Here is a 12048-nt window from a genome sequence, read left to right on the forward strand (position 1 = left end):
TCCAAATTGTTAGAGTAAAAGCTAAACGAGTTACAGGAAGAAAGAGACAATAAACTATACTAGTGATGGACCTCAACTTACCTAGATAATTCTAACCATAAGAAAGAAGTCAAAGAGATGAATAGGCTCTTAGAAAAGTTAGATATAAAAGACACCTGGAAAAAATTGAATAGGAGTACAAAAGAGTACTGTAGTGATGTAGACAAGGCTATGTTTTAGGAATATCAACTTGGTAGCTAAGTAGAGGACAGATGGAAGCTGGGAAAGACTGGAATCAAGGAACCCAATTAAGAGGTTATTGAAATAGTTCAGGACAGAACAGATGAAGGTAAGAACTAAAGCAGTGACTGTGTGAATGACCAGAAGAGTACACTTAGATGAAAAGATGAAGAGGAAGAATGAATCACACTTGACTGGATGGATATGTGGGGGACAGAGTGGGGAAGAGTGAATCATCAAGAAAAACTCAAAGGTTGTGAACCTGAGCCATCATAAGGAAAGAAGTGTCTTGTCAGTAGAGAGGCTAGGGAAAGAGATGGATTTAGGGGGAAAGCTGTTTTGGATATTTTCACTTTAAGATGTCTATGGAATATTCAGGTAGCAATTACCAAAAGATACTTGGTTATGTCAAACTGGAGCTCAGGAGAGAAAGGAGGGCTACATACCTAGATATATAGATTTGAGAGTCAATAAAAAGGCCCGCAGAAGCTAAAGAAATGACTCAAGAGAGCGTATGGAGAGAGAACACAGGACAGAGCCTTAGAAGTCACAAAGGGAGCTTAAAAAAAAAAAAAGTAAACAAGTATCATGAAAACCAAAGGAAGAAAGAGTCTCCTGAAAAAAGGTCATCAGAATCAAACACTGCAGAGTTGTCAGGAAAGACGGAATAATTCAATAGGCCAAACTATTTTAAAACTCTGTTAAGGATGGAAGACTGATTATAAGTAGTATGGGATTAAAGTATTAAGAGGTTTTTAATTTTAAAATATTAAAATATCTTTAATCTTTCCTGCTATCTATATATTTTTTTCAAACTCATTCTTTTCCTTACTATTACAGGGAAACTATAAGGAGAGAGAACATAATTATGAAGGGAAATGGCTACACAATCCTGTTTAAATGACTAAAACCTACAAGTCATTTTTATACCTTTTATTGTTAAGAACTTAAGGCACCCCATTAAATTATAATAATACTATTTTGTGGTTGTCTCATTAAATATACATGGTTCCTTTCAATTTTTACATTTACATTTTTTCTCCTCTTCTATACTGGCAGTGTTAATTTGTATTTGCCATTATTGTGACAACCTCATTCTTTATATTTGACAGTCCCATGAGCAGATCAAATGTTGACCCTTTTGCCTCAGAATGTTTCCTCCAATCTTCATCCCTTTTCAAACTGAGTTCCCAAGAAGCTAAAGACTTCCAAATCACTTTTTTTTATTAATATTGTTATTTTTTGTTCTTCTGACACCACTTCTAAATTTCTCTTTTCCCAGAAAGTTGTCCATCCCTTGTAACAAAGAATAAAAAAGAGGGAAAAGGTTTTCAGAAAAATGAACACTAATGCATATCCTGAGACTGATACTGTGTGCAGTGTTCCTCATCCACAGTCCCCAGTCTCCAACACAAAGAGGGAAAAAGGTACAATCTCTCCTCTTTTCACTGGTGTCAACTTCGGATCATACTTTTAAAAGCTGCAAACTAAATATCTTTTTACTGTAAATATATAGGATTTAGAGCTGGAATGGACTTCCATAGATGAGGTAATAAAGACTGAGAAATGTCTTATATAGTACAAAATGAGATGGAGATGGATAAATACTATAAATTAAATGTCTGATTCTAGGAAAAGAAAGAGGCTAACATTGATCACACACGGAAGAAAAATATCTTGGAAAACACAGAGTAAGCACCCAGCAGGCACACATACTATAAGATTAAATTTATTTTAACAAAATTTTTTTTATTACATTTAAGTTTCAAGCTGTTTCCTTCCTTACTTTCCTACCCTGCACTAGAGAAGGCCAACATTTGACACATGTATATATGAAAATATACAAATACATAGTTCTATATCTCAGTTCTTTCTCTGGAAGTAGATAGCATCTTCCTTCATAGGTCCTTTGTAGTTGATTTGAATATTCATGTGACTCAAAATAGCTTAGCTATTCACATTTAGTCTTCAAACAATACTGCTATTACTGCATACAGCATTCTCTTGGTTCTGCTTGTTTCAAGCCTTTCCATGTTTTTTTTTCTAAAATCACCCTGCTCATTATTTCTTACAGAATAGTATTATTCCATCATTTATTCAGTCATTTCCCAATGCTGAATTTCCCCTCAATTTCCAGTTCTTTGCCACAACAAATAAATTCATTTTAAAAAGCAAGATCAAATACTAAAATTAGTTTGCATCCTTTTTGGGGTTTTTTTGGCATCCTATGTTCTAGGCCTCAGAAAAGGATTAAATCTCTCAGAGTTTCCTTATGCTATTGTTCCCTAATCCAGCATTTTATTATTCTTTTTCTAAACCAAAACATGGAAGACATTAAAAATATTAATAGATCCAGGAGGCCATAAGTACAACTCAGAAACAAATGGCATTGGCACCTTAAAACCTATACCACACAAAATTGTATGGTGCAAATGGAAAAGCTCATAACACTACTAGCTACTTTGGGGGGGAAAAGCAGAACATGCTGAAAATAAGAGCACTTGAACCAAACTAGAGTCTTATACTTTGGAACTTTCTCACCTCACCTCATAGCAACTAGTATTTTTTCCCAAAAGGAATAGAACTAAGTAGCAAAAAAAGCAAGATTATAAGAATTTATATGTAAATTTCAGAAAGTGAGTTATTGAAGAGTTTTTATTTAAAGATTTCATGTTCTGGCTTAAATAAAACTCCGGGCCTCAGTTTCCCCCTCTATAAAATTAGGGGATTAAGCTGGATGATCGATTCATTATCAAATAGTCTTTTATAATTCTATGACTTTCTGAATATTACCTACGAACCGCTATTACTAACTTCGACTTTCAATGTATCCAGTGGGTCTGTGGTCTTCTCAATTTGGGAGTTTCTCCAGTGATGCAGAGTAACTCCTCTATGCTTTCCCATCCTACGTGGCTCATCCTCCTTCCACACTGGAAGAATACAAAATGGAGCGCTGGTGACCCGCCAGAAGGCAGAGCCTCGCAGACTGGCCTCAGGTTCTAGCCTGGGACACAGTTAACTATCCCCGACTAAGGCACCCCCCCGAGACTCCCCCAGGGTCTCTGCTCCCAGAAGTACTGGCCTGGCCACAGGATGGACAGGGGGCATCTCTACTTCTGACCCTAAATCCTTGGGTAAAAAGGTATTATTGATAACGTGATGATAAAGACCAGCATGTCTATACAGTAAGTTAAGGCTGACGAAGGGCTTTATGTGCGTGATCTCATTGGATCCTCCCCACAGGCGGCGAGTTCAATGCCATCATTATCCCCGTTTACCACAGCAAGTACAATCCTTCTAGTAAGATGGAGGACCTTCGGGCCTTACAGCCTGCGCTGCCATTGTGCCATTTAGCCCCCCCCAGGCACCCTGCAGATGAGCTCTCCAGTTACAAGAAGGGCTCTCTGGGGGCAGGCGCTGTCTTCCTTTCATATTTGAATTTTCAGTGCTTAGAGCAGTAAACATTTTATAAATACTTTCCCACTCCATTTGCCATCTTTCAACCTTGCCACAGACTTCTTCTCTTCCTATCATACTATCATACTTGATAAATGGTGCTACAAACTAGATATTTCATGGCGTATCTCAGTCAGTGATTTAATGACAAGATTCCTTCTAGCTTAAGAATTTTGTTGCATTTAAAGACATGTTTTGAAGATGAAAGTAAATGAAGTTTCTATATTCATCACACCTCCAATCCCAGTGTACATATGTACATATTTGCTTACATGTCATAAAACGCTCAAATGTATCATTGCATAATATTTACCAAGATAGATCTTTTTCTCTTGTGTCTTAAGTGACATGTAAGAACTACATGCTAATAACATGAATAATGGCCTTTCAAACTATGTTCTATTACATGACATAAATAGGGAATTCCATGAGAAAATTTAGGAGTATCATAGTGTTAAATCTGAAAGGGACATCAGAGATCCTCTAGTCCAACCCCCTCATATAAGTACAATTTTTCTCCTAAAATATTAAAATGATATACAATGAAAACACTTATAGAGAGAATTTAAAGAAAAGTATGTGAAATATAACGAATATATCAATTAAATGAAAATAGGCTTAGTTTTCTATTTTTTTTCTATCTACCCATTTGAAGGGTGAGACAATTTAACATGTCAAGTATTGAGCTTTACCTCCTTTCTGGTAATTTTTTAAAGTTTGTGACCAACAACATGTATCAAATTCTTAGTTTATCATTATAAAATTTGAAACACTAAGAATTAGCAACTCAGAATGAGATAGCCCAGACTGGAGATCAAACTTGTGATGGTGAGAATGCTCTAAAGTGGTTTTAAAAAACACTTCTTGAAGCTCTGTAGAGTCGACATGGGAATAAGATAAATTGGGATAGAATTAGGGGAAATTTTTCTTCTATTTAATTTTTGGGGGCCTGAAATTTAAACTTTAACAAGTTTTTTTTTTGTTTTTTTTTGTTTTTTTGTTTTACATTTGGGCATCTGACAGCTATCTCTGCTTTACTCCTGACATCTAGCCTAAATCTGCCTCTATTATTTCTTTCAACATGTTCCTTTGGGCTGTTGGTCATGTACAAAATTATTCAGCAACTCTACTCAGTAGCACACACAAAAATAGGCAGAAATTTAGCATTCTAAATCAGTCAATAAAAAGTAAATCCTGAAACATAGCTTATTACCATTGCGGCAGAAGAAAGACAGCATGGTGCAGTAGAATGTTAATTGGGTGTGGAAGCAAAGCACCTCGACTCAAACCCTGACTTTGCTACTTACTAGCTGTGCGACACTGTACAAATTACTTGAGCTCTGGGTCTTCAGGGTCCTTGCTTCTAAAATGCAGAGACTGAGCATATGATCGCTATAGTGCCTTCCACTTGTACCACCCCAGAAGAGTAGGGAAGTTCCCTGTACATGTGTCTTAGAGCAGTGCCAACACTCGGTCCCAAAACTTCACAACAAACTATAATCTCCGTAAAAGCAAGGGTTCTGTTTTATCTAGACTCTCTATGTCTCCCATCAGTTAATACAGTGCTAGAAGTACTATGGAGATCTAGCTCTAGTTCCACCATCTCAGTTTACAGATAAGAAAACAGCCTCAGAAAACTAAAGCCAAACCTTTGCGAATGTCAGAGGTCACAAAGGAGCAAAAGTGGGATTTGAATCCAAGTCTTCCTGAAAATTCATACCCTTCTTGAAATACATTATAATGTAGGAATAAATGAAACTTAAAAAGACAAAGCTAGGAATAGATAACAGATTTAGCAAATTCTGAGAACTCAAATGATAGAAAATGCAATGGCAGGAAGGAACAAGCATTTCTATCATGTCTGCTATATGGCAGGCACTATATTATGAGCTTTACAGATATTAATTTGTTCAAACATCATAACAATCCTGGAAGGCAAGTGTAAAAAGATTACAATAAACAGGAGCAGCTAGGTGCTGGACAGAGGTGCCAGGTGTAATGAGTATTTGTTAATTAAGTAAGCAATAAAAGATTATTGATAGGTTAGGTATAGTGGATGGAGAGCTGAGTTTGAGTGAGCTGAATTTCTTTAAGTCAGAGTGGAATCTTAAAAGGATGACGGGAAGAGAACTGTCCCAAGGAGCCTTGGGAAAGACAGCTGAACCAACGATCACTCTCTGGACAGTCCTGAATAAGGAAGGTGGTCCAAGGAGCTTGCTCTGAGAGTTAGAGAAGACCTGTTGATTCTCACTTGGAAACATCCTATTGTCAAGAAGAGAAAGTGGTGGTAAAGTTCCTTTGTTTCGCCAGTAGGTGACAGTATAGAGCAATTGCTGAGTGAAGGAACTCTGACAGGCTGAGTTACATTTGTGCAGTGGTCCAGCTTTATCTATTACTGTTTATAAAATTATATTTTCTTGTTAGGATAGAAAGATAGCTATTTGGGGAAGTTAGTGTAGTATAAGAAGGATTACCCTTGGTAATTGAGAAGAAGCCTTTTCAGAGGCATATTTTTGGGGGGAAATATAGATTAGATTTTATTAGTTTTGAGAATATTTTTACCATAATTATCTTTCTGCTTCTTTTTCCTTTCCCTTTCTTACCAACTTAAAAGTTAAAATAGGGTTTTATATAACTAGTCTGTGCAGGATTTTTTTTCAACTGCTTAGAACAATCATTTTTTCCCCAACTGTCAACCTAGGATCACATCAACTTAAGAGCCTGTCCATATCACTAACAACTATTGGTAAATACAAATACTAATAAACAATAAGGTGTGGGGTTGGGAAAACCTGGGTTCAAATCTGGTCTCAGATACTTCCTATCTGTATGAACCCAATTGGGCAAGTCACTAAACCCCAACTGCCAAGCCCCTATCTCTTCTGTCTTAGAACTGATACTAAGAAGATAGGGGTTTAAGGAACACTAGTACACTGTTGGTGGAGGTGTGGAACTGACACTGTGTGAGCACTCTGATCCCACAATTCATTACTAATCTATATCCCAAAGAGAGCACAGAGAAGGGAAAAGAACATATATATATATATACACACAGAAATATTTATAGCAGCATCTTTCTTTGTGGAGACAAAAAACTGGAAATGAAGATATATCCATCAATAGGGGAATGGCTGAACAAGTTGTGGTATGTGGTTGTAATAGTACATTATTGTGCCAAAAGAAATGACAAACAGGATGATTGCAGAAAAACTTGTAAGGATTTCTATGAACTGATACAATGTGAAGTGTGAAGAACCAGAAGAACTCTGTAGACAATAATGGAAACACTGCCCAATGATCAACTGTGAAGGACTATGATCAGCAATGCATGGGCTCGAGGGTCTCATGATGAAGTGTTCCCCACAGCCATAGAAGGAGCAGTCTGAGGAGGAAAGCACATCAAACTCTGCTTTTTCTTGCCTTATTTTCTTCATCAGTTTTTTCTCATATATATATCTTTCTTCAAAACATGAACCATAATGTACTGGTGATGTTGATGTACATACGTATATATTTACTTGTATAATACTTTGCATTTATCCTTATTTGATTTCATATTACTTAGGTCAATGTTCTAACCTCTTAAGATTTTTTTTTTTGGATCCTTATATATATAGATATATCTCCATTGTGTTACCTATTCCTCTCAGCTTTGTCTCATCCAGTTTTATCTTTATTCACTGCTAAAAATGTTGAATACCTTGGAATGAAGCTTAGATCCCTGGATATTCCATTGGAGGTTTACTGCCAGTGACACTGAACCAGCTCAGTGAAAAGAAAGCCAGGTCTGGAGTCAGGAAGACCTGGGTTCAAAACTGGCCACAGGCACTTCCTAGCTGTGTGACCCTGGACAAATCACTCCAATTGCCTAGCTCTTACTGCTCTTCAGCCTTGAAACCAATATTTAGTGTCGATTCTAAGACAGAAGGTAAGGGTTTTTTAAAAAAGGATTATTCTTTGAGTTTGGCCATCTAATGATTTCTAAAGTCACATAATTATACTGTTATCTAGTCCACATCTCTTCATCTAATCAACAAGGGTTATATAAAATACTTCATCTGGGTTGCTAATATCTACATGAGCTACATTTACAGTATTCCCCTCTTCTACTAGTCCAATAATCTTATTAAAAAAAGAAGTCTTATCCAAACAAGGTCAGTCTGGCATGACCCATTCTTAATGAAGGTATGCTGGCTCTTTGTAATCACCTTTTCCTTTTTGGATATTTACCAACCGTCTCTTTAATGATCTAATCTAGAATTTTCACAGAAATTAAAGTCAATCTCACTGACCTAAAGTTTGCAGAATCTTTTCTTTGGATAAGATTTTTCAAGTAATTGTCACCAGTTTAAAGCAAAACAGATACTTGCTAAATAAAAAGCCTGTTGCCACAAATTTTAATAAGGCCACTTGCATAACATTTCTTCCAATTATATAAACTTACTGCTGTCAAAAATGCTACTGAACCACAGAAAGAGGTGCCCCGTCACTTCCTTCCACACTAGGTACAGGAGGCTCCCAGGCTTGTGCTACGCTGTAGTACAAGTATGTTGTGTGCTGGGTTCTACCTCTCCATGTTATGATGAGCCACAGCTGGGGCTAGAGGCTATTATCGATATGAATATCTTTACTTTCTAACACATGTGCAAGGCTAACAAAAATGGACACATCAGGCATATGTCCTGAAGAACATGAAATACTAACATTTTATTATGTTGCTGTTTTTGAATAGCTATTAACTATTAATAGCACAGAAGGAAGAAAAAACCATCAACAGAATTCTCAATTACAGGAAAGTTTGGTATTCTTTATTGTCTAATGTGAAGGTTAGCAAATAACTCCAGCAATTAAAAATGATTTTCGTGAAACAGCAAGTCTAAGTATGTCATATTAACTAACAAATGTACTGTTTTGTGTCTGAATATATACCTGAAACTTCATTTTCAATGACATTTCATGAATTTAAAAGGGAATTCTCTGGTTAATCAAAATACTTACCAAACAGAATACATTAGAGACTAATTAAGGTCTTTAATCAGGATACCATTCCTTTCTACCTACTATCCTTTTTTCTGACATGAGCTCTCCCCGTCTTCAATCATTCAGCTTCTACTGGTTCCTATCTCTCAGTTCAGAAACATGAACAACATATTTGGAATATACCTTCACTGACAATCTAATCTAATTAGAATACATTGATTACCAATATACTGCCATGGAAGTGGCCCAAATCCATCTCGTCTTACCTTCTTCTCTCTCTCTCTCTCCCCCTCTCCTTTCCCTTACCCTCTCATCACTACCTTTTGTCCCTCCTTCACCTCCTCCCCAAATGAGAGGCCCTCCCAGGAGCTGTATCCACACCAACTAGATAAGAATTTTGATCCAGATCATCTAACCCTGTGGGTTTAAGCACCATCTGTACACAGATTATATACAAAAGCTCAGATATGTAATAAATTTACAATAATGTACCCAATCTTCTAGTTTGTTAAAAGACCATAAGAGAGACTCTTTTTTAATTCCACACTCTAATTTTGCACTTAAAAACATATATGTATTTTTTTTTTTTGTTATATTTTTTTTTATTTTAAACCCTTAACTTCTGTGTATTGACTCATAGGTGGAAGATTGGTAAGGGTAGGCAATGGGGGTCAAGTGACTTGCCCAGGGTCACACAGCTGGGAAGTGTCTGAGGCCGGATTTGAACCTAGGACCTCCCGTCTCTAGGCCTGGCTCTCAATCCACTGAGCTACCCAGCTGCCCCCCATATATGTATTTTTAAAAGACAAATTTTTTTCTTCAAGAAGAAAACATTTTTTTTTTAATTTCCCAGCCAAGTCACAGGAATCCTATCATTTATTTTAGCTCCTGTCAAAATGAATCAGCCATTTTGAAGCTAACTCCCTTTCTAAAATAGCTAAAGCTAAATCTGAAGAGGATTACAAGAGGCCAAATGATAAATCTACTTGTAATTTAAACATAAATGCTGTCTTCCAATATTCTTTTAAAATTATAATTCTCTTAAAAGTGTAAAATTAGTACTTCAAAAAATGAAAATCATATTTATCCACAGAAAAAGGTCAATAAAAGATACTACAAAAAACCATTATCACCTATCTTGAACAAACTGAACTCAATTCAATTTAATAAGCTAGAATACAGACACAAAAATAGAACACTCCCTACCCTCAAGCCCATTATTCTCTACTGGGAAGGATAAAACATGTATAGAGATAAAGATTTATTCTAGAGCCTCTGTTTGAAGAAATCAGGAAAGGCTTTGTGTAAAATATTGTACCAAATCTGAACCCTGAAGGGAAGATTCTTAGAAATAGTCTAGTTTTCAGTCTTATTACTTTAAAATAAGGAAAACAAGTTAGAGAGGTTGAGTTGTTCAGTAGGGTAGAATCCAGGTCTCCTGATTCCAATAAGCTATAAACATTATCACACTTTTGGCCAATATCCAGTTTTAGAAAATAATCATCTGAATCAAGGAATTTGGGAATTACCAATGACCCATCCTTTTTTGATATGTTAGCTAGTTTTTTCATTTTCAAAAATTTTTTCTGTTATAAGGGATGATTCCCTAGTAGAGGTGAGATATATTGTGAAGCATAATGTAATAAAAATACCGAGAAAAACTAATTTAAAAATTTCAATGTAAATAGCCTCATTCAGAACGCTGGTAGAGTTTTTCCTTTCTGATACAGAATAAAGTTTTTTAGGGGGAAGATTAGAAAGTTTAGAATATAAGTAACATTTGAATAATACATAGGGACATGAAAGGAATGGGAAGCTAAGGAGACTTAACTGTATCATGCAACGTTTATTAAATGCCTGTGTGCCAGGTTCTGTATTCGAGGCTGGGGATAAAAGATCATTATAATAATCGGATTTTAAAATAATTTTTTCTGCATTGTTTCTTTCTTCTCTTTTATTTATTTATTCTTGGTTAACTAGTTATCAGTTGACGGACTGTGGATGACGGATGGGGGTGGGGGCAATGGGGGCTTTTCTCCCTTACTTGAGCCGTAAAAGGTATAGATGCTAATAGTCAACCACAGTGAAATAGCTGCAGAACTATCTGAGGGAGTTGCCCAAGTTTGTGAAAAATGCAGGGCAGGTCCATGGGCTAACGCAGCATCCCGAGAGCCCCGGCTTCTGCATCGGCTTTCCAACAGGTCCTAACAAACCCTGACCCCACGAGGAAGCCCATCAGCAGGCTAGTCACACCTGTGGCGCCCCCCTTTGCTCACTGCCCACTTCAATGAATTCCCATTTCTAAAAACCACGGAGTAAAAAATGCGGTTGCCGCCCGCGGCCCTGAACCCATTTTTCCGAATCTTAGGAGTATGGAGCTAGAAGAGAGCCCCAGGGGACCACGTTTTTTGAGGCCGAGGCAGCTGCCTTGGAGGGTTCCTTGGCTAGAAGGCAGGGAGAGACTTCGTGGTCTGTTTAACATGCTTAGCCGTCCTTGGCAGCCGCCCAAAGGCGCCCCAAGTTTTGGAAAGCGAAGCATTCCGCCCGGCTATTGGTCAGGCGGGCCCCCGGGCACGAGGAAAAGATTCAGGACCCCAGCCTCCTGCACTCCGCAGCTGGGGAAATGGGTGATCATATCCAACCGCCCCAACAGCCTGAGTTGCGCACGCGCCCATGCTCCAGCCCAGCGGAGCGGAGAGGCCCGGTTGCTAGGAGACAGTGACGCCAGCGGCGGGTCCGCGGAAGCCAAGCAGCGCGTTCCGGAGCGTGGGCGGGCTGACTCACGAGAGGGGCGGAGCAGTCGGACCGTACCAACCGCCTCGCTCCCCTCCTGCCTCTCCCTTCCCGGGCCCGCTCCCTCCAGCCTGGGCAACTTACCTTCCCATCGCCGTGAAATGGGAGGCCCAGATCATTCCCGATGGGCGGGGGATGCTCTTCGGAAGCGCCGCTGCCGGCAATTGCCACGGAGGAAGCGGATTCGTAGTCCGCGAAGGGGTTGGGGAAAGACCGCTCCTCCATCTCTGCTTCCCCTCCCAGATGGAGCTTCAGCCTCTTGGACATGGTCTCGCCCATCTCAACCGCCGCCCCTCCCCCTCGGGCCACGCTCCCTTAACACACACGCACACACACACCCACACACACACACACACCCTCCTGTCGCGCGGCACGGCGGGCCGGCAGGGACAAAAAGGTTCCAGAAGAGGCAGGGAAAAAGTGCAACGCTTTTGAGTCCGGGGGAATTAGCGAGCTTCTTCTGTCCCGGGGCGTCGCCGCCTGCTAAGGGCAGCAGCCACGGGCACAGAGGCGGGCGCTGCAACCAGCCCAGGCGAGGGAGGGCGGAGCTTGCAGGAGGGTATCTGGGCTTTCCAAAAGAGGAGAGGCGCTGGGATCGGG

The 12048-nt window shown here is 39.0% G+C and overlaps 1 protein-coding gene across 1 annotated transcript in view; it reads right to left on the bottom strand.

The window, feature by feature from the left end:
• LANCL2 (LanC like 2) overlaps positions 1 to 11734 on the bottom strand; it is a 53413-nt gene extending 41679 nt beyond the window's left edge. Inside the window, exon 1 of the mRNA XM_044676347.1 lies at positions 11533 to 11734. Coding sequence (XP_044532282.1) covers positions 11533 to 11727 — 195 coding nt within the window. The 5' untranslated portion in view covers positions 11728 to 11734. The remainder of the gene's footprint in view (positions 1 to 11532) is intronic.
• Positions 11735 to 12048: the final 314 nt, after the last annotated feature.

The sequence above is a fragment of the Gracilinanus agilis genome, chromosome 1, assembly GCF_016433145.1.
Source record: "Gracilinanus agilis isolate LMUSP501 chromosome 1, AgileGrace, whole genome shotgun sequence".
In the NCBI taxonomy this organism is placed as follows: domain Eukaryota; kingdom Metazoa; phylum Chordata; class Mammalia; order Didelphimorphia; family Didelphidae; genus Gracilinanus; species Gracilinanus agilis.